The sequence below is a fragment of the Phytophthora infestans genome, genomic scaffold (assembly GCF_000142945.1).
Source record: "Phytophthora infestans T30-4 supercont1.10 genomic scaffold, whole genome shotgun sequence".
Lineage (NCBI taxonomy): Eukaryota > Oomycota > Peronosporomycetes > Peronosporales > Peronosporaceae > Phytophthora > Phytophthora infestans.
In genome coordinates this window covers 916,372-938,671 of record NW_003303749.1, presented here as the reverse complement: position 1 = coordinate 938,671, position 22,300 = coordinate 916,372, and the positions used below count along the sequence as shown (strand labels likewise).

Sequence of the window (22,300 nt, the reverse complement as noted above, 5' to 3'; positions counted from 1 at the left end):
TGAGAGACGTGAGCGCACTGACAACATGCTCTTGGCTCGTCGACGCCACGTCGACTTCGGCGCACTCGTCAACTCGCTGAACTGCGTAGGCCTGCCAGAGTAGTACTGCTCTGACGTGTGTCAATTGCATTAGGAAGAGTGAAATGAAATAAAAGCCGCAAGACTGACCAACCTTGGCCAAATTCTATGGTCTAGCAAGGGATCGCCCGTCTCATCGAGTCGTTGCCAAGATTTTTCTCGGTGGGTTTACTCGCACACTTCATCGATTACGCGCGACTGGTTTAACGAATCTTGTCACACGTCAAAAGACGAGGCAGTCACTTTAACGTCATCGGTGACGCGCAATCCAGCTGTACTCAGATTGCGCGCCAAGTGCCCAGAAACCCGTTGACGCGCGACGACGCTTGCGTTCTGTAGGAGCTCATTCCGGAATTTGCTCTCGACTACTCAAGCACTTTCCCATCATCTCTCATATCGTCACAATGGACAAGAAACTGGGTCTCGACTCGGCCGACGCGCTGATGGCTCAGGGCCCCAACGCTCTGCACAGCTACGTTGCCGACAAAGTGCAGGCTGCCATGGGCAAGGCCATGCCTCAGATGGAGGTGCGCTTTAAGAACCTGTCCATCTCGGCCAACGTGTTCGCTTCCAGCCACTCGGATCCCAAGTCCCAGCTACCTACACTCTACAACTGCGTTAAGAAATCGGCTGCCAAGATCAACGCCAAGAACCACACAGCCGAGAAAGGGATCCTCAAGAATGCCAGTGGCGTCTTCAAGCCGGGTACAATAACGCTGCTACTGGGCCAGCCTGGGTCAGGCAAGTCGTCTCTCATGAAGGTACTGAGTGGTCGATTTCCATTGGAGAAGAACGTGACCATCGAGGGTGCGATTACGTTCAACGGCGTCCCGCAAACCGACATCATGAAGCGTCTACCACAGTTCGCGGCGTACGTGACGCAGCGTGACAAACACTTCCCCACTCTGACAGTCACAGAGACGCTCCAGTTCGCACACGCCTTCTGTGGAGGTGGCATCTCCAACCGCACAGAGAAACTCCTCTCCAAAGGTACTCCAGAAGAGAACACAGCGGCGTTGGAAGCGCTGGAGGCACTATATGCGCACTACCCGGACGTGGTGATTAAGCAATTAGGACTTGAAAACTGCAAAGACACCATCGTGGGCAACGCTATGCTTCGCGGCGTATCAGGTGGAGAACGCAAACGCGTGACGACTGGCGAGATGGAGTTTGGTATGAAGTACATGACGCTCATGGACGAGATCAGTACTGGTCTCGACAGTGCGGCTACCTTCGATATCATCAGCACACAGCGTGGTATCGCTAAAACACTGCAGAAGACAGTTGTTATTGCTCTTCTGCAGCCTTCACCTGAAGTATTTGAGCTGTTCGACGACGTGATGATCCTGAACGACGGTGAAGTCATGTACCACGGACCCCGCGACCAAGCCGTGCCATTCTTTGAGAGCTTGGGCTTTAAATGTCCAGCGGATCGTGATGAGGCTGACTTCCTTCTCGACTTGGGAACCAACCAGCAGTACGGCTACGAAGTGAACTTACCGTCAGAAATGACCCACCACCCGCGGTTAGCCAGCGAGTTCGCTGAGATTTTCCGACGTTCGTCAATTCACGAGCGAATGCTGCAGGCATTAGACAACCCACACGAACCAGCGCTCCTTGAGAACGTTGGTGCGCACATGGATCCGATGCCAGAGTTTCGTCGCGGTTTTTGGGAAAACACCCGGACGCTCATGAAGCGTCAGACGATGGTTACTCTCCGTAACACTGCGTTCATCAAAGGGCGCTGCATTATGGTGGTGCTGATGGGACTCATCTACTCGAGCACATTCTGGCAAGTAGACCCAACGGACGTCCAGGTAGCTTTGGGAATAATGTTCCAAGCCGTGTTGTTCCTCGCTTTGGGGCAAGTTTCTCAGATCCCCACGTTCATGGCAGCCCGCGATGTGTTCTACAAGCAACGCGGAGCCAACTTCTTCCCGACGGCTGCTTATGTACTGGCGTGCTCTGTGGCTCAAATTCCAATGGCCGTTGCTGAGAGTGTCATCTTCGGCTCCATGGTCTACTGGATGTGCGGCTTTGTGGCCACTGCTGGAGCGTTCATCTGCTACATGATCCTACTTATCCTGACGAACCTGGTGTTTTCGTCGTGGTTCTTCCTGCTCACAGCCATGTCTCCGGACTTCCACATTGCTAAGCCGTTCGCGACGTTTACAGTGGTTTTCTTCATTCTGTTTGCTGGTTTCGTCATGGCCAAGAGTACGATGCCTGGTTGGTTTGTGTGGATCTACTGGATCAACCCTATCGCGTGGTGTCTGCGTGGTCTCGCTGTGAATCAGTATCGTGCAGCCAAGTTCGACGTCTGTGTCTATGAGGGTGTGAACTACTGCGCTGACTACAATATGAACATGGGCGAGTACTATTTGTCTCAATACGACGTGCCGTCGTCCAAGGTCTGGGTGTGGGCTGCCATGCTCTTCATGATTGCATGCTACGCTCTCTTCATGGCTTTGGGATGCTACGTGCTCGAATACCACCGTTTCGAGAGCCCTGAGCACACGATCGTCAAGGACAAGGACGAAGAATCCGATGAGAGCTACGCGCTAGTTGCAACTCCAAAGGGTTCCAGTACCAGCTCGGCTGAGCGAGCTATTGCTCTGGATATTGGACGTGAGAAGAACTTTGTGCCAGTGATTCTTGCCTTCCAGGATTTGTGGTACTCAGTCCCGAAGCCTGGAAACCCCAAGGAGTCCATCGACTTGCTCAAGGGTATTAGTGGATTCGCTACGCCTGGTAACATGACGGCTCTCATGGGCTCTTCTGGCGCTGGTAAGACGACGTTGATGGACGTGATCGCCGGTAGAAAAACGGGCGGTACGATCAAGGGAAAGATTCTGCTGAACGGCTATGAAGCGAACGACTTGGCTATCCGTCGATCCACTGGTTACTGCGAGCAGATGGACATCCATTCGGACGCGACGACATTCCGTGAGGCTTTCACGTTCAGTGCATTCCTTCGTCAAGATAGCAGTGTCCCGGACCACAAGAAATACGACTCGGTGGAGGAAGTTCTCGACCTTTTGGACATGCACGACATCGCCGATCAGATTGTACGTGGCAGCTCCGTGGAGCAGATGAAGCGTCTGACTATTGGTGTGGAGGTGGCTGCCCAACCCAGCGTCTTGTTCTTAGATGAACCGACCAGTGGACTGGACGCTCGTTCGGCAAAACTTATTATGGATGGCGTTCGTAAGGTGGCAGATAGCGGGCGTACGATCGTGTGTACGATTCACCAGCCTTCGTCTGATGTGTTCTACCTGTTCGACCACTTGCTGTTGCTCAAGCGTGGTGGTGAGACGGTGTTTGTTGGCGAACTCGGTGAGAAATGCCGTAAGTTGGTGGAGTACTTCGAGTCGACCCCTGGGGTCGCTCCGTTGCCTGACCGATACAACCCGGCCACGTGGATGCTAGAGTGTATCGGTGCCGGTGTCAACAACGGAGGTCATAGCACGATGGACTTTGTCGAGTACTTCAAGAACAGCCAGGAGAAGCGCTTTCTGGACAATGAGATGGCACAAGAAGGAGTCACCGTACCAGCTCCTGATCTACCGGAGATGATCTTCCAGAAGAAACGTGCGGCCAGCTCATGGACACAGGCCAAGTTCTTGACAACGCGCTTCATGCGCATGTACTGGCGTACACCCACGTACAACATGACGCGTTTTGCCATCGGTCTGTTCCTAGCTCTGCTCTTCGGCTTAACGTATGTGGACGTGGAGTATGTGAGTTACCAAGGGATCAACGGCGGTGTGGGAATGGTGTTCATGACGACGCTGTTCAATGGCATCGTGTCGTTCAACGGTGTGTTGCCTATTGCATCGGGAGACCGCGCTGCTTTCTACCGTGAGCGCGCTTCACAGACGTACAATTCGCTCTGGTATTTCGTTGGCTCGACGATCGCTGAGATCCCGTACGTGTTTATCAGCTGTCTGCTTTTCACGGTCATCTTCTATCCGTTAGTTGGCTTCACCGGCTTTGGAACGGGCGTGCTCTACTGGATCAACCTTTCGCTATTGGTGCTGTTGCAGACGTACATGGGGCAACTCTTCGTCTACGCGCTACCGAGCGTGGAGGTGGCGGCCATCATCGGTGTACTCATCAACTCGATCTTCTTCTTGTTCATGGGCTTCAACCCTCCGGCCAAATCCATTCCTAGTGGCTACCGTTGGCTCTACACGATCACCCCTCAGCGATATCCGCTTTCGATCATGATGGCTCTGGTCTTTTCCGATTGCCCGACAGAGCCAACGTGGGACAGCAATCTCGGACAATACGTCAACGTTGGATCGGAGCTTGGTTGCCAACCTGTGACGAACCTTCCAGTGACGATCGACCACATTACAGTCAAGGGCTACATGGAATCGGTGTTCGAGATGAAGCATGACGACATCTGGAGCAACTTCGGCTACGTCTTCGTGTTCATCGGCGCTCTACGCCTACTCGCGCTGCTATCGCTGCGGTATATCAACCATCAGAAGAGATAAGGTACTGGCCCAAGTCAGTTTTAAGAGATAGATGCTTTACGATTATTGAAGTTTGTATTATTATATCCATACATGTTTCTAGTCGTGTGTTGCCGTTGCTGAAGGCGCGTCAAGAGTGGGCGGACGGACCGTCACCTCTCTGCATCTCCGCGCTTCGAGAACGTGTAGCTCAAACTACATGTTGTTACCAGCCAGTACTATTGGTGAACGAAATGCCAATGCACGCGAGGTTGAGGACAAGCGTCAGCATCTGGAGCAGCAGTAGAAGCAGTTATCAGCTGAGCTGACCGAGCTGTTCAGCTATAAGTCCGGCTGATAGCAGAAGCAGAACGATGTCTGCTACTAGAACTTGTGACCACGCGTTCTAAGCTGTTTCAGGGAGATCTAAGATGAGATTGCGAGCAGGCCACGGCTGAACTTCGATGATCAACTTGATCTCATTGCGTGTAGACGTGTCCCATCCCATAGGGATATAATAGCGTGTGTGCTTTTTATTTCGATTCGAAATGCTTCTGCACGAAGCACGAGAAGGTCTTGAAGTTCCAGCTCACGGCAGATCGAGTTTATTTTTCCCCCGAATTATGGAGATAAACTCGAGGCGTGGCGTTAATGCAAGTGACGTATCGTCAGAATTTAATACATACAGTATCTGCAATTTACCTTTGCAGAATGCTGTAAATTTATCCGATTTACCCAGTCTCTATAACATTTTGAGCTCAGTGAGCTGTGAGCTGGTGAGCTGCTCACCTAGTAACCAATCTTTCTGAAAACTGTATCCGATCTAATGCAGATGATCGAGAAGTTTCGTTTTTTTTATAGCTAACTGTCCAAAGAAATTCGGTGGAATGAAACGACACATTGTACACAGGCCGTTTGCCGAGCTGCAATCGTGAGCACGGCCAGCTTGACGGCAGCACCGCGGTAATACGGTATATGCTCGTTGAAACCCGAACTTAACTCCAAAATTGAAGATCGGGTCGCTTCACGATCAAACTTGTACATACGAGTATTATTAATATACATATTCGCAACGTGGTTATTCACCCAACGACCAGGTGATAGGAAGTTAAACTGAGTCGATTTATTAAAACCGGGGGTTTTGTGGTTGCTGATCGGGGACCGGCATCGTTTGGCAGGTCGATGATCGGACCACCGACATTCCTTAAACAATTACTCTTTCATTTGATATCGGGGTTGTCGGTGACAATGTCGACCTTGAGGCCGCCCATCCGGACAATGCCTCAACCAGCCCTGAGCCCAATCATCGATTCTGTCGCACAGAAGCCCTGACGGATTTTGCTCAGTATCTCCGTTTGCATGCAGAGACAAACGTTGCAGCTCATGCATGAACGCCCACGCAGCATTGATGTGTCTTAAAGTCTCCGTGACACATCAGAGAATGGTGGCTGCACGGCGGTAACCCACGATACCCCCGCGCATGGTGACCATGATGGTCGGACTCCGGGCCCAGCGCGTGCCTGCGTAGCGCTGGTTTAACGCCGCATTACCGCGCGAATCGCCGGATGGGAAACCGCTTGTTTAGTAGTGGCGCTGGAACGTCAGCTGTCGATTCGCCACGGGCTCCGATCAGCAACTCCAGCTGTGCGCGTAAGCTGTCCTGTCTCTGCCATTGGATTGCTCGTTTTACACGAGCCTTGTCGCATGGTTTCATTTGTATCGTGCAGGACATCCCACGGAGGCTGAAGTTGCAAGTCATCCAGCACTTTTACAGCAGTGGCCCGCTTTGTAACTCTTTGCGTGCTTTTGGAGCTGCTGCTGCGCTAGCAAGTCGCTACATGTAGTAGCGACGCTGGCGCTGCCGATTCGGACACCAAGCGTCATTTTGCCAGTCATCCCAGCGGAGACTAGGGTTGTCGAGTCAACCGCACTTTTTCCAGTACTCGGCGAATGTGCGCGCAATCAGGACTCGGCATCAACGCGCTGCAGTATGATGCGTGTATGATGCGCAACTCCAGTGGCGGGCCGCTCGTCGCACCGCTTGTCTTGTCGGCTTGACCCACTCATTCCTGAATTTGCGCAGTGAGCGCGACATCAATTCCCCACACACATCACACAAAGGACCAGCAGCTACAGAGCTAGAATTCATCTGTTGCCTGTCATGTCGACGACCTCGGACCAGGAGAGGACCCCGGGCCACGAGTCTGGCGCGGCGCTGATGGCGTACGGGCCGGAAGTGCTGCACGACTACGTGGCCACACGCTTTGAGGCGGCACTGGGCCGCACCATGCCACAGATGGAGGTGCGCTTCAACAACCTCTCGATCACCGCCGACGTGGTGGTGGTCGAGGAGGACGAGAGCAAGACGGAGCTGCCGACGCTCTGGAACACAGCGAAGAAGAGTCTGGCCAAGCTGTCGGCCAAGAAGCACGTGGTGCGCAAGGGGATCCTGCGCAATGCCAGTGGCGTACTGAAGCCTGGAACCATCACTCTGGTGCTGGGTCAGCCTGGCTCGGGCAAGTCGTCGCTGATGAAGGTGCTGAGTGGCCGCTTTCCGCTCGAGAAGAACATCACGATCGATGGCGACGTGACGTACAACGGCGTGGCACAGACCGAGATCATGCGTCGCCTGCCGCAGTTCGTGGCCTACGTGACACAGCGCGACAAGCACTTTCCCACGCTCACCGTCAAGGAGACGCTCGAGTACGCGCACCGTTTCTGCGGCGGCGAGATGTCCAAGCGTGCCGAGGAGAAGATGTCCAAGGGAACACCCGAGGAGAACAAGGCCGCACTGGAGGCGGCACAGGCGCTGTTCGCACACTACCCGGACGTGGTGATCCAGCAGCTCGGACTGGAGAACTGCCAGGACACGATCGTGGGCAATGGCATGATGCGCGGCGTGTCCGGAGGTGAACGTAAGCGCGTGACGACTGGCGAGATGGAGTTCGGCATGAAGTACGTGACTCTCATGGACGAGATCAGTACGGGTCTCGACAGTGCGGCGACGTTCGACATCATCAAGACACAGCGCAGTATCGCCAAGAAGCTGCAGAAGACGGTGGTGATTGCGCTGCTGCAGCCGGCGCCGGAGGTGTTTGATCTGTTCGACGACGTGATCATCCTGAACGAGGGTGAGGTCATGTACCATGGCCCGCGTGAACAGGTTGTGGGTCACTTTGAGGGACTGGGCTTCAAGTGCCCGCCTGAACGCGACGTGGCCGACTACCTCTTGGATCTGGGCACGAACCAGCAGTACAAGTACGAGGTGCCGCTGCCGTCGGGCATGGCGCACCACCCGCGCCTGGCGAGCGAGTTCGCCGAGCACTACCGTCGCTCGAGCATTCATCGCAGAATGTTGGCGGCTCTGGAAGCTCCGTACGACCCGGAGCTACTCGAGAACGTGAGCAACGACATCGACCCGATGCCGGAGTTCCACCAGTCCTTCTGGGACAACACGTGGACACTCGTGGAGCGCCAGAACAAGGTGACTATGCGCAACACTGCGTTCCTCAAGGGCCGTGGCCTCATGGTCATCGTCATGGGTCTCATCAACGCATCGACGTTCTGGAACGTGGACCCGGTGAACGTGCAGGTGCTGCTGGGTGTGCTGTTCCAGGCCGTGCTGTTCCTGTCTCTGGGCCAGGCCTCACAGATCCCGACGTTCATGGCTGCACGCGACATTTTCTACAAACAGCGCGGTGCCAACTTCTACCGCACGGCGTCGTACGTGCTTTCGTGTTCTGTATCCCAGATTCCGCTGGCGTTCGCGGAGACCATCGTGTTCGGCCCACTGGTGTACTGGTTGTGCGGCTTCGTGTCGTCGGCTGGTGCGTTCATCATCTACCTGATCATGCTGATGCTGACGAACCTGGCGTTCGCGGCGTGGTTCTTCTTCATCGCGTCCATCTCGCCGGACCTTCACGTGTCCAAGCCGATTGCCATGATCACGATCCTGTTCTTCGTCTTGTTCGCCGGCTTCATCGTGGCCAAGAGCCAAATGCCCGACTGGCTCGTGTGGATCTACTGGATCGACCCGATCGCGTGGTGTCTGCGCGCCTTGGCTGTCAACCAGTACCGCTCGTCCATCTTCGAGGTGTGTGTGTATGAGGGTGTGGACTACTGCTCGGACTTTGGCGTGTACATGGGTGAATACTACCTGTCGATGTACGACGTGCCGTCGGCGAAGACGTGGATTATCTACGGTATCATCTTCATGATCGTGGCGTACGTGGTGTTCATGTTTCTGGGCTGCTTGGTGCTGGAGTACAAGCGTTACGAGAGTCCGGAGCACACAAATCTGGCGAAGAAGACGGTGGACGACAACGAGGCCGGCAGCTACGCGCTGGTGGCGACTCCGAAGAAGAACAAGTCGCACAACGACGGCGCAGCTTTCGTTGTTGAAGTGACAGAACGTGAGAAGAACTTCACGCCGGTGACGGTGGCGTTCCAAGACTTGTGGTACTCGGTGCCGAACCCGAAGAACCTAAAGGAGAGTTTGGACCTGTTGAAGGGTGTGAGTGGCTTTGCGATGCCCGGTTCGGTGACTGCGCTGATGGGCTCCTCTGGAGCTGGTAAGACAACGTTGATGGACGTGATCGCCGGCAGGAAAACGGGCGGCACGATCAAGGGTAAGATCTTGCTGAACGGCTACGAGGCGAACGACCTGGCCATCCGTCGATGCACCGGCTACTGTGAGCAAATGGACGTGCATTCGGAGGCGTCGACGTTCCGTGAGGCTTTCACGCTCAGTGCATTCCTTCGACAGGATAGCAGTGTTCCCGACAGCAAAAAGTATGACTCGGTGGACGAAGTGCTGGACCTGCTGGACATGCACGACATCGCGGACCAGATCATCCGCGGCAGCTCAGTGGAGCAGATGAAACGTCTGACGATCGGTGTGGAGCTGGCTGCGCAGCCCAGTGTGATCTTCCTTGATGAACCGACCAGCGGACTGGATGCTCGATCAGCAAAGTTGATCATGGACGGCGTTCGCAAGGTGGCGGACAGCGGACGGACCATCGTGTGCACGATCCACCAGCCGTCGTCGGAAGTTTTCTACCTGTTCGACAATCTGCTGCTGCTGAAGCGCGGAGGTGAGACGGTGTTTGTTGGTGAGCTCGGCGAGAAATGCCGTAAGTTGGTGGAATACTTTGAGTCGATTCCCGGCGTGACATCTCTTCCTAAGGGATACAACCCCGCGACGTGGATGTTGGAGGTGATCGGCGCTGGTGTGGGTCATGGTGCCGGCACGACGGACTTCGTGGAGGCCTTCAAGATGAGTGAGGAGAAGCGTATTTTGGACGCAAACCTGGCCAAGGAGGGCGTGACGATCCCGTCGCCCGACTTCCCAGAGATGGTGTTCACGAAGAAGCGCGCCGCGAACTCGATGACGCAGGCCCGATACCTCACCGGTCGCTTTATGGACATGTACTGGCGCACGCCGTCGTACAACCTGACTCGCATTATCGTGACGTTCCTGTTGGCTTTGGTGTTCGGTCTGTTGTTCCTGGATAGTGACTACACGAGCTACCAGGGCATCAACGGCGGTGTGGGTATGGTGTTCATGACGACGCTGTTCAACGGTATCGTGTCGTTCAACAGTGTGCTGCCTATTTCGTGCGAGGAGCGCGAGTCGTTCTACCGCGAGCGTGCCGCGCAGACGTACAACGCGTTGTGGTACTTTGTGGGCTCGACTTTGGCGGAGATTCCGTACGTATTCGCGAGTGGCTTCATCTTTACGCTCGTGTGGTTCTTCATGGTGGGCTTCACAGGCTTCGACACGGCGCTGCTGTACTGGGTGAATATCTCTCTGTTGATCCTGCTGCAGACGTACATGGGTCAGTTCCTAGCGTACGCGATGCCGAGCGTGGAGGTGGCGGCTATTATCGGTGTGTTGATGAACTCGATCTTCTTCCTGTTCATGGGCTTCAATCCTCCTGCGAACGCGATCCCAACTGGCTACAAGTGGCTGTACGCTATCACGCCGCAGCGTTACCCGCTGGCCATCCTCGGCTCGCTGGTGTTTGGACAGTGCGACACGGACCCTACGTGGAACGAGACCACGAAGGTGTACGAGAACGTTGGCTCGCAGCTCGGTTGCCAGCCACTGACAGGTTTACCGGTGTCGATCGACCACATTACGGTGAAGGGCTACGTGGGTTCAGTGTTCGGCATGCACCACTCGGACATGTGGACGCAGTTCGGCTACGTGTTTATCTTCATTGCAGTGTTCCGCGTGCTGGCTCTGCTGTCTTTGCGTTTCCTGAACCATCAGAAAAGATAAGAAAGAGACCGAAGACATGTTAGACCTGGAAGCTTTAGGAGCTTCCTTAGTAACACAACTTTTTGAAACCAAATAAAACTGCACAATAACTTACAGCTCAAGTACTGTGCGTTCATTCTTTTATGCGCACGTGTACGTGGTAAAGTGCGGATGGGAATGATAACTTAATCGCTTCCGGGCGAGTGCGAAGTTTAGCGAAATCTACATGAAGTTCTACCAGAGTAAAGGCAAAATGCTCTAGGATGCTGTGCAAAGTCTAGGAGTTAAAGTTTGTTTGTCTACTTCAGCAACACAGTTGTGTGCGGCGCGCGTCATCGAGCAGAAGAGACTCCATCAAACGCACTATCTCGGATCCGTCTTTATTGCCTGAGGCTTCGGCGAGTTGTAAAAATTGCCCCATATTGGACTTGTCTTCTTCTGCACCAAGCGTCTCGCCGCGTGGAATGAGACGGATGAAGGTCAGAATCGCGGTCGGCATCCCGAGTTCTCTTCTTGTATGTGCATCGGTGGGTCGCACAACTGACCAACCGGTTTCATCCGCCTGAATGTGACTGAGTTTGCCCTCACCCTGCGTATGAGCTCGCCACAGAATTACCGTTTGACCATCTTCAAACCAATTCCGAAGCACAATATGGATCATCAAGCTTGATGATTCGTCGGAGCCAGCTTGGCCTGGCACTCGGAACTTAAACGCGAGCGTGTTTTCAGGATCGGGCACGCTTAAATACTGTCGACGACACTTTTGTTGGTGCTGAAGGCGCATGGCCTGCCACAGAGCAGCACCAGTCTGTTGGCTATTGAAAGGCACCTGCTGCAAATGCAAACTCTCGTAATACTCTACATCCCCGTCACACAGTCGTTTGGAGTCAGGGTGGAAAGAAGCCAGAGAGGCATCTCGAACACCCCACGCGTGGAGAATGCCGCCCACCTGGCTGTAAGCCACATCCATATCGTCTACTGTAGATATCTCTCAAACAGCGCTTTGTCGTCAGGTGTCAGAGGAGGCGTACCCTTTCCATCAGCATTATCGCTCCGATGAGCGCCCTGTAAATGTTGTTGCACCTTCTCGCCGAGCTCCCGAAGAAGCTGCGTGCGCGTTCCAACGAGCTCTCGAAGGCGACGGCGCTCCGCCTCAGCTAGAAGCCAACTTTGCAGCTGACGAGTAGCGACGGCTTGCCACACCGGCATCGACCTCGTTACCACCTGACGTTCGTTCTGCTCCGCTTGTAGCTCAGCCAGCTCCACTGAGAGCTTCTTTTCCTGTTGCTTAAGCTGCCCCCTCTCGTTTTCGATCTTCTTGCAGTACTTGAGTCGCCTCTTAGCTGCGTTGGCATTCCGTAGCTTGCGGCGCTCTGCCGATGTCTGGTCTCGTGCGGTCTTGTTCTCATCGGAAGAGGGCGTGCTACAGGACGAGAGCAGTGCCTCCGTCTCCGCTACAAGCTGGTGGCTGGCGGACAACAGCCCTTCAGGGCCAGCTGTGGGTTCGTGACGGACCAGTTCGGATCCTGGAGGGGTCTCGAAGTCGCCCAAGAGCTCCGATATCTCAGAGAGGAACGCCGCTTCGTCGGGATGAATCATCATGACACCAACAAAACCCACTGGTTTCGATTACTGGCAATCATGATAAAAACGCCCATGATCTACACTTAACCAATTGCAATGAAAAGTTTGCAGCATTTCCACCGGGAAAATGTCAGAAGGTGTGTACATGTATTATAGATCATCCAAATTGAGTACTGTATCCTAACCCGCGGGAAAATGTCCGTGGGTATTAATACACAAACGTTTTGACAGAGTTATTAATACATGTAGTAGAGAAGATCAGACAATTCTACTATTTCCAAGCCAGGATATCCACAATAAGAAGCCGGTATTGTCGGTAGGTATGTGAAGCGAATAAAGCGTTTGCCACAACATGTATTATAGTTTTACAGAGCCTGAAAGTCAAAATGTGTACACGAATGTACCTCACAGTGAATGCCTGCAAGTAAGCGGATCGACTTTAAGCTCCCCCCCCGTCTTGAAGTATTGCTCTGCGCTCAGAAAGCTTGATTTCGGTACGCTATATAGCAGCCCGCCTTCCTTAAGTCTTTAATACAACCTCTTTTTAGGATTGAGCTACGGCAAAAAATGGAGGAGGGATCATCCTAGGTGCTCATCCAAGAAGCGGTCGCGATATTCATCGTGCTGACAACGAAGGCAGGCAAGCTCTTTAAAGGTGCTGTATACACTGCAATATCGCTACTAACCGTCGAGTAATTGCTACTGTAGTACTTCGTAGTATTTCTTTTCTCCGGACTTTGGTGATAAATCCGTCTGAGTTTCACCACTGCCGGATACTGCATAAACACAAAAACGATGGACATTTTTGCCTTTCCGTAAATTACCTTGTATTTTTTATTTGGTTTCAAAAACTTGTGTTTCTAAGGAAGCTCCTAAAGCTTCCAGGTCTAACATGTCTTCGGTCTCTTTCTTATCTTTTCTGATGGCTCAGGAAACGCAGAGACAGCAGAGCCAGCACGCGGAACACTGCAATGAAGATAAACACGTAGCCGAACTGCGTCCACATGTCCGAGTGGTGCATGCCGAACACTGAACCCACGTAGTCCTTCACCGTAATGTGGTCGATGGACACCGGTAAACTTGTCAGTGGCTGGCAACCGAGCTGCGAGCCAACGTTCTCGTACACCTTCGTGGTCTCGTTCCACGTAGGGTCCGTGTCGCACTGTCCAAACACCAGCGAGCCGAGGATGGCCAGCGGGTAACGCTGCGGCGTGATAGCGTACAGCCACTTGTAGCCAGTTGGGATCGCGTTCGCAGGAGGATTGAAGCCCATGAACAGGAAGAAGATCGAGTTCATCAACACACCGATAATAGCCGCCACCTCCACGCTCGGCATCGCGTACGCTAGGAACTGACCCATGTACGTCTGCAGCAGGATCAACAGAGAGATATTCACCCAGTACAGCAGCGCCGTGTCGAAGCCTGTGAAGCCCACCATGAAGAACCACACGAACGTAAAGATGAAGCCACTCGCGAATACGTACGGAATCTCCGCCAAAGTCGAGCCCACAAAGTACCACAACGCGTTGTACGTCTGCGCGGCACGCTCGCGGTAGAACGACTCGCGCTCCTCGCACGAAATAGGCAGCACACTGTTGAACGACACGATACCGTTGAACAGCGTCGTCATGAACACCATACCCACACCGCCGTTGATGCCCTGGTAGCTCGTGTAGTCACTATCCAGGAACAACAGACCGAACACCAAAGCCAACAGGAACGTCACGATAATGCGAGTCAGGTTGTACGACGGCGTGCGCCAGTACATGTCCATAAAGCGACCGGTGAGGAATCGGGCCTGCGTCATCGAGTTCGCGGCGCGCTTCTTCGTGAACACCATCTCTGGGAAGTCGGGCGACGGGATCGTCACGCCCTCCTTGGCCAGGTTTGCGTCCAAAATACGCTTCTCCTCACTCATCTTGAAGGCCTCCACGAAGTCCGTCGTGCCGGCACCATGACCCACACCAGCGCCGATCACCTCCAACATCCACGTCGCGGGGTTATATCCCTTAGGAAGAGATGTCACGCCGGGAATCGACTCGAAGTATTCCACCAGCTTACGGCATTTCTCGCCGAGCTCACCAACAAACACCGTTTCACCTCCGCGCTTCAGCAGCAGCAGATTGTCGAACAGGTAGAAAACTTCCGACGACGGCTGGTGGATCGTGCACACGATGGTCCGTCCGCTGTCCGCCACCTTGCGAACGCCGTCCATGATCAACTTTGCTGATCGAGCATCCAGTCCGCTGGTCGGTTCATCGAGGAAGATCACACTGGGCTGCGCAGCCAGCTCCACACCGATCGTCAGACGTTTCATCTGCTCCACCGAGCTGCCGCGGATGATCTGGTCCGCGATGTCGTGCATGTCCAGCAGGTCCAGCACTTCGTCCACCGAGTCATACTTTTTGCTGTCGGGAACGCTGCTATCCTGTCGAAGGAATGCACTGAACGTGAAAGCCTCACGGAACGTCGACGCCTCCGAATGCACGTCCATTTGCTCACAGTAGCCGGTGCATCGACGGATGGCCAGGTCGTTCGCCTCGTAGCCGTTCAGCAGGATCTTGCCCTTGATCGTGCCGCCCGTTTTCCTGCCGGCGATCACGTCCATCAACGTTGTCTTACCAGCTCCAGAGGAGCCCATCAGCGCAGTCACCGAACCGGGCATCGCAAAGCCACTCACACCCTTCAACAGGTCCAAACTCTCCTTTAGGTTCTTCGGGTTCGGCACCGAGTACCACAAGTCTTGGAACGCCACCGTCACCGGCGTGAAGTTCTTCTCACGTTCTGTCACTTCAACAACGAAAGCTGCGCCGTCGTTGTGCGACTTGTTCTTCTTCGGAGTCGCCACCAGCGCGTAGCTGCCGGCCTCGTTGTCGTCCACCATCTTCTTCGCCAGATTTGTGTGCTCCGGACTCTCGTAACGCTTGTACTCCAGCACCAAGCAGCCCAGAAACATGAACACCACGTACGCCACGATCATGAAGATGATACCGTAGATAATCCACGTCTTCGCCGACGGCACGTCGTACATCGACAGGTAGTGTACACGCCAAAGTCCGAGCAGTAGTCCACACCCTCATACACACACACCTCGAAGATGGACGAGCGGTACTGGTTGACAGCCAAGGCGCGCAGACACCACGCGATCGGGTCGATCCAGTAGATCCACACGAGCCAGTCGGGCATTTGGCTCTTGGCCACGATGAAGCCGGCGAACAAGACGAAGAACAGGATCGTGATCATGGCAATCGGCTTGGACACGTGAAGGTCCGGCGAGATGGACGCGATGAAGAAGAACCACGCCGCGAACGCCAGGTTCGTCAGCATCAGCATGATCAGGTAGATGATGAACGCACCAGCCGACGACACGAAGCCGCACAACCAGTACACCAGTGGGCCGAACACGATGGTCTCCGCGAACGCCAGCGGAATCTGGGATACAGAACACGAAAGCACGTACGACGCCGTGCGGTAGAAGTTGGCACCGCGCTGTTTGTAAAAAATGTCGCGTGCAGCCATGAACGTCGGGATCTGTGAGGCCTGGCCCAGAGACAGGAACAGCACGGCCTGGAACAGCACACCCAGCAGCACCTGCACGTTCACCGGGTCCACGTTCCAGAACGTCGATGCGTTGATGAGACCCATGACGATGACCATGAGGCCACGGCCCTTGAGGAACGCAGTGTTGCGCATAGTCACCTTGTTCTGGCGCTCCACGAGTGTCCACGTGTTGTCCCAGAAGGACTGGTGGAACTCCGGCATCGGGTCGATGTCGTTGCTCACGTTCTCGAGTAGCTCCGGGTCGTACGGAGCTTCCAGAGCCGCCAACATTCTGCGATGAATGCTCGAGCGACGGTAGTGCTCGGCGAACTCGCTCGCCAGGCGCGGGTGGTGCGCCATGCCCGACGGCAGCGGCACCTCGTACTTGTACTGCTGGTTCGTGCCCAGATCCAAGAGGTAGTCGGCCACGTCGCGTTCAGGCGGGTACTTGAAGCCCAGTCCCTCAAAGTGACCCACAACCTGTTCACGCGGGCCATGGTACATGACCTCACCCTCGTTCAGGATGATCACGTCGTCGAACAGATCAAACACCTCCGGCGCCGGCTGCAGCAGCGCAATCACCACCGTCTTCTGCAGCTTCTTGGCGATACTGCGCTGTGTCTTGATGATGTCGAACGTCGCCGCACTGTCGAGACCCGTACTGATCTCGTCCATGAGAGTCACGTACTTCATGCCGAACTCCATCTCGCCAGTCGTCACGCGCTTACGTTCACCTCCGGACACGCCGCGCATCATGCCATTGCCCACGATCGTGTCCTGGCAGTTCTCCAGTCCGAGCTGCTGGATCACCACGTCCGGGTAGTGTGCGAACAGCGCCTGTGCCGCCTCCAGTGCGGCCTTGTTCTCCTCGGGTGTTCCCTTGGACATCTTCTCCTCGGCACGCTTGGACATCTCGCCGCCGCAGAAACGGTGCGCGTACTCGAGCGTCTCCTTGACGGTGAGCGTGGGAAAGTGCTTGTCGCGCTGTGTCACGTAGGCCACGAACTGCGGCAGGCGACGCATGATCTCGGTCTGTGCCACGCCGTTGTACGTCACGTCGCCATCGATCGTGATGTTCTTCTCGAGCGGAAAGCGGCCACTCAGCACCTTCATCAGCGACGACTTGCCCGAGCCAGGCTGACCCAGCACCAGAGTGATGGTTCCAGGCTTCAGTACGCCACTGGCATTGCGCAGGATCCCCTTGCGCACCACGTGCTTCTTGGCCGACAGCTTGGCCAGACTCTTCTTCGCTGTGTTCCAGAGCGTCGGCAGCTCCGTCTTGCTCTCGTCCTCCTCGACCACCACCACGTCGGCGGTGATCGAGAGGTTGTTGAAGCGCACCTCCATCTGTGGCATGGTGCGGCCCAGTGCCGCCTCAAAGCGTGTGGCCACGTAGTCGTGCAGCACTTCCGGCCCGTACGCCATCAGCGCCGCGCCAGACTCGTGGCCCGGGGTCCTCTCCTGGTCCGAGGTCGTCGACATGACAGGCAACAGATGAATTCTAGCTCTGTAGCTGCTGGTCCTTTGTGTGATGTGTGTGGGGAATTGATGTCGCGCTCACTGCGCAAATTCAGGAATGAGTGGGTCACGCCGACAAGACAAGCGGTGCGACGAGCGGCCCGCCACTGGAGTTGCGCATCATACCGAGTCCTGATTGCGCGCACATTCGCCAAGTACTGGAAAAAGTGCGGGTTGACTCGACAACCCTAGTCTCCGCTGGGATGACTGACAAAATGACGCTTGGTGTCCGAATGAATCGGCAGCGCCAGCGTCGCTACTAGCGACTCGCTAGCTCCGCAGCAGCTCCAAAAGCACGCAAAGAGTGGCAACGTGTTCCACTGCTAGAGTGTTGGATGACAGCAACTTCAGCGCCCCACGGCGGCCCCATTGGGGCCTGGACAAATGAAACGATGCGTGTACGAGCAATCCAATGTCAGAGACAGGACAGATTACGCGCACAGGGAGTCGCTAATCGGCGAATCGACAGTCGCGGCTTGCTGACATTCCAGCGACAAGCGGTTTTCCATCCGGCGATTCGCTAGGCAACGCGCTGGACCCGAAGTCCGACCATGCGCGGGGGTATATTGACGATAAAAATTATCGAGGGTTACCGCTGTGCAGCCATTGATGTGTCGCGGAGACGCGTGAGCGTTCATGCGTGAGCTGCAACATCTGTCTCTGCATGCAAAACGGAGACACTGGGCAAAATCCTTCTGTGCGCAATGATTAGGGGTTCTCAATTGTGCAGCGAGTAAGATTTTTTTTTCGGAAATGCTACTCAAATCCGCTTATTTTCCATGTAATACTCCATGTAATGTCCATGATGTAAAATATTTTCATTCGGTAATTTATAAAAACAACCCAGTCGTTGAGTGCAATTATTGTCCAACTCTCATCCGTGTATTGTCCACGATGTGATCTATGTAGTTAATACCGGTACAATACTGTATACCGGTAGTTGTACCAATCACACCAGCCTTTCATTTGCTTTTCAAACCCAAACTCGCCCCCCTTCGAGCATTGCCGCCGCCGCCGCTCCGTTACCTGCACGCCGCAGCCTACGTCACGAGATCAACCGTTGCTGCAATTGCCGGCCATGTCGCTCAGTCTACCCGCTTCCGCGACGTCTGAGGTGCGTTATCTTGCTGTTTGTGGTCTCTGTGAACGTGTTTCTAACCGCGCGTTATCTATTTGTAAATACAGGGTGGATCGTCCGACTCCTCTTCAGATATCGACACCACGGCTTCCGCAGCCTCCGGCGCGGCTGCAAACTCGGACGACGCCTCGCCTGACACGGACGAATTCAAGCGTCCATGTATTGTCCAGGTCGTAGACTCTCCCTCCCTTGTGGAGGGCCCCGCAGACGTGACGTATCCGAGCTGGTCGGCGTGGAATGAGTATTTGAAGGCTTACTCGGTAAAGTCCCGCCAGGTCATCCGCATCCAGTCAACGCTTAGTTGCGTATTGAGAAACAAGCGGCTGGGTCAAACAGCGGCAGCAAAGCAGGGAATGGATGTTCCGTACGTACCAGAGACGTGGGGTGCTTACCAACGCACATACATCTGCACACATGGCTGGCCAGCAAAAGACAGGAGCAGCGGATTGCGAACCAAGCACTTCGTCCGAGGATGCGGTTGTCCATTTCGATTTGTGGTGCAGCTCGTGCAAGTTGACGGCTTATGCTGCCTTCGCGTGAAGAACGGTGTGTACCAGCACAACCATGCGGTGGGGACAGCGCAGTTCAAGACGTACGCGGAGAACCGTAGGTTGGACGGCACGGACACGAAGGATGCTGTGGACAGCATGGTGATGTACGGTAGAAAGCGCGCACGCATCTATGAGTATCTTCTGGGGAGAGGCGAGAACCTCGTCAAGAAGGATGTGGACAACATTGTGCAACGTGTTAAAGCAGAGATAAGAGGAGGGTTGAATGACGACGACGCTTGCGCCGCAACTCTCGCGGAATTCGCAGCTATTGACGGTAAAGTAGTCACGGTGGACGAAACTGATGCGGGACACTCTGGTGTGATCAGTATGACTTCCAGACATATGCGCGACATGGTTACTAGGTTTCCAGAGCTTTTGCTTGTGGACTGTACCCACAAAACGAATCGGTAAGTCTTCCCATGTATTGTGCAATTATTTGTCCATGTATTGTCCATGCTTATTTTAATGTCATGCCCATGTATTGTGCGATTCTTGTCCATGTAATGTGCATTAGATACAACTACCAGCTTTGTACCTTCATGATGATAGACGACAATGGGCGTGGGCAGCCTGTACAACAGTCTTTGCTCGAACGAAACGCCGATTGGCAGATGTCCCGAGCGCTGGATCATCTATTTCGGATTGACGATAAGATTGGCGACAAGGTTCAAGTTATAATGGTCGACAAAGATCTGAATGAGATCCGCGTGTTGCGTCGGTACTTCCCTAAGTCGCGCGTGTTGATTTGCGTCTTTCACGTCATCAAATATCTCCGCACAGCGTCCAGGAAGCCAGAATATGGTAAACTTTCGTCGGACGATCACGACGCCATCGACGCATTAGTCCACAACATGGTATATGCCTTAAGTTCAGAGATCTACGAGACCAATTGGACCTCCATGAAGGCACTTTGCACTAGGACTGGATATATGGCATTTTACAACTACATGGATGAAAACTGGAACACTTGTACGGAGATGTGGGTCATGTACCAACGCTCACGGTTGGCACATTTGCGCGTCCACACGAACAACCATTTAGAGAATTGGTTTGGGCATTTTAAGGACGGGGTAAACTCCAACATGACCATGACGGACACCGTGAAGGCCCTTGTGGGTGCTGATGCCAGGACTTCCAGTGAATACGTGTTCGACAAGACTAGGATCGGGTTACGTGTCAACCGCAACTACGACGAGGAGATGTGCCAAGTTTTGCGCTTTACGACGCATTTCGTAGCAACACACGTGGAGAAGGAGTACGTAATGGCATGTTCGAAGGTCGACAAGTTCAATTTCGACTTAAAGTCAAATCCAGGCTTCGTGGAGGTGACGGGTAAACACAAGACGCATGCTGTGGATTTGAAAACGTGGAGCTGCACTTGCTCGTTTGCTTCTGCAATGCGTCTGCCTTGTCAACACCGCTGTAGCGTTCGGAAGTGGAGTAACGCCCCAGGAAGCGTAATACCGCTGAGTTGCATCGATGAAAGGTGGGTTAACTCACAATTTATCCACGTATAAGCCGTGAGTTGTCCATGTAATATCCAATATTGATGTTGTACTGAGGGTCTGACATGTCATTCATTTAGATGGTTACATCCTGCTGAACAACCGATGACTCCGCGGCCTTTTGTGCTTAATGAGTTTAAACCAGGGGAGGCGAAACACAAGGTGCTTGACGCTAATGTTAAGTACAAGGAGGCAGTCAGCGCGTTCCAGGCTATATGCAGTGAGCTAGCCGATATCTCTGATGACGACGAGTACCGTGAGCATTTAGACTTCGTCGTGCAACAATGGAGGAACATTAGGCAGCGCAAACGTGTAAAGGTTGAAAAAACGAAGGTTCCAGTCACGAGAGAAGAAACAGAAACAGATGAAGTGACCTCTCCAGTGACAACCAGCCGAAATCGAACCGGAACCAAGCCCGAAATGGAGCAGCTTGCGCTTGAGACCACTCCTGATGACAACGAAGAGAAAAATACTGATAGTGGATTGCGCATCCGTCTGAACCCCAAAGCTGCGACGTCTGGTAGGCCCCGGTTGAACAGAAAGGAGAGAGAAGCAGACGACAAGAAGAAACGAGCGTTGTTTAACGAGTCAGAAGCCCATAGAAGATGTCTTGGAGAGGTGACATTAATACAACTTGCGCGCAGTCTTCAACTTGAGAAGCCTCCACTTTAAGACACTCTACGTCGTGTTCTGCCACTCCAAACCAAGTACAACAACGCGGGTAGCAAGAAACCCAAGTACACTAGAGAGAGTGCGCCTGTGCTGAATGAAAACGCGTTCTACCTACTTCCACCCAAACTGTTGGACAAGTGCGTTGCGGTGCTGCCTGTGAGCAACACCAATGAAACAGCCATCGATGTACTCACCCAGAGTCAAACTACACAAAAAGACGAAGAAACATCTACAATACCTGGACAAATCATGGACAGCAACGGACAAAACCCGGAGATCGAGTGTGTCTACATCGCGGGTATCGGAACATTTTCACGCGAACAGATTGAGGCCATGGCATACTTAGCAAACGTGAAGCGTTCGTGTGATGATGGAATGGCGTTTACCAAATGGTTAACACAGGATGCAGCCAGCGCCATACCAGCAGCACAACAATCGACACTTCAGAGCATGGCAGAGGCCATTGCTCGCGCCTATCCCCAACATTTGCGTTGTTCACAAAGTAATTTCCTACGTATTTGCGAGTTTTTCGACCTCATGCAACCTCCAAGCTACTTTGTGGACGTGAACACTCATTCGAAAAAAACGTTGGCCTGCTGATGTTGTACCTAGCATCGTCTGGCAGCATGCAAGACACCGGACTTGCACTGAGTATATCTCAGCCTCATGTTGTAGGTACTATAAATGCGCTGCTTCAAATCTATGTAGACGCGCTGGTGACTACATTTACTTTCCGTCAACAAAGGTGGGTGGAATAAGATTAAGGATGCCTTTGGACACGTTCGGGTATTTTCATACGTGTGTGGTGCTGTCGATGGATCATTGATCGAGATTGCGCGACGCCGAGTACGAGGGCTGGTGCTGCATGGTTTTTACTCATATATTAATATGCAAGCCGTAAGTGACCATCGACGGCGTTTTATGGATTACGAAACGCGTCCAGGATCATATAGTGGCTTTAACCTCAACGTAGTTACGAGCATTGCTGAGAA

The 22,300-nt window shown here is 53.7% G+C and overlaps 4 protein-coding genes across 4 annotated transcripts; 2 read left to right on the top strand and 2 right to left on the bottom strand.

The window, feature by feature from the left end:
* Positions 1-482: 482 nt before the first annotated feature.
* PITG_06863 (ATP-binding Cassette (ABC) Superfamily) lies at positions 483-4,580 on the top strand (the record flags this gene model as incomplete). The annotated part of the gene is made up of 1 exon (XM_002904798.1): positions 483-4,580. One exon carries the CDS (start codon positions 483-485, stop codon positions 4,578-4,580), a length of 4,098 nt encoding a protein of 1,365 aa, XP_002904844.1.
* Positions 4,581-6,699: 2,119 nt separating this feature from the next.
* On the top strand, positions 6,700-10,821 carry PITG_06862 (ATP-binding Cassette (ABC) Superfamily; the record flags this gene model as incomplete). Its single annotated transcript, XM_002904797.1, has 1 exon — positions 6,700-10,821. The coding sequence occupies one exon, from the start codon at positions 6,700-6,702 to the stop codon at positions 10,819-10,821; it is 4,122 nt and encodes a 1,373-aa protein (XP_002904843.1).
* A 283-nt stretch (positions 10,822-11,104) lies between these two features.
* Positions 11,105-12,402, bottom strand: PITG_06861 (uncharacterized protein; the record flags this gene model as incomplete). Its single annotated transcript, XM_002904796.1, has 2 exons — positions 11,105-11,778; positions 11,832-12,402. The coding sequence occupies 2 exons, from the start codon at positions 12,400-12,402 to the stop codon at positions 11,105-11,107; spliced, it is 1,245 nt and encodes a 414-aa protein (XP_002904842.1).
* Positions 12,403-13,294: 892 nt separating this feature from the next.
* Positions 13,295-17,406, bottom strand: PITG_06860 (ATP-binding Cassette (ABC) Superfamily; the record flags this gene model as incomplete). Its single annotated transcript, XM_002904795.1, has 2 exons — positions 13,295-15,391; positions 15,433-17,406. 2 exons carry the CDS (start codon positions 17,404-17,406, stop codon positions 13,295-13,297), a joined length of 4,071 nt encoding a protein of 1,356 aa, XP_002904841.1.
* Positions 17,407-22,300: the final 4,894 nt, after the last annotated feature.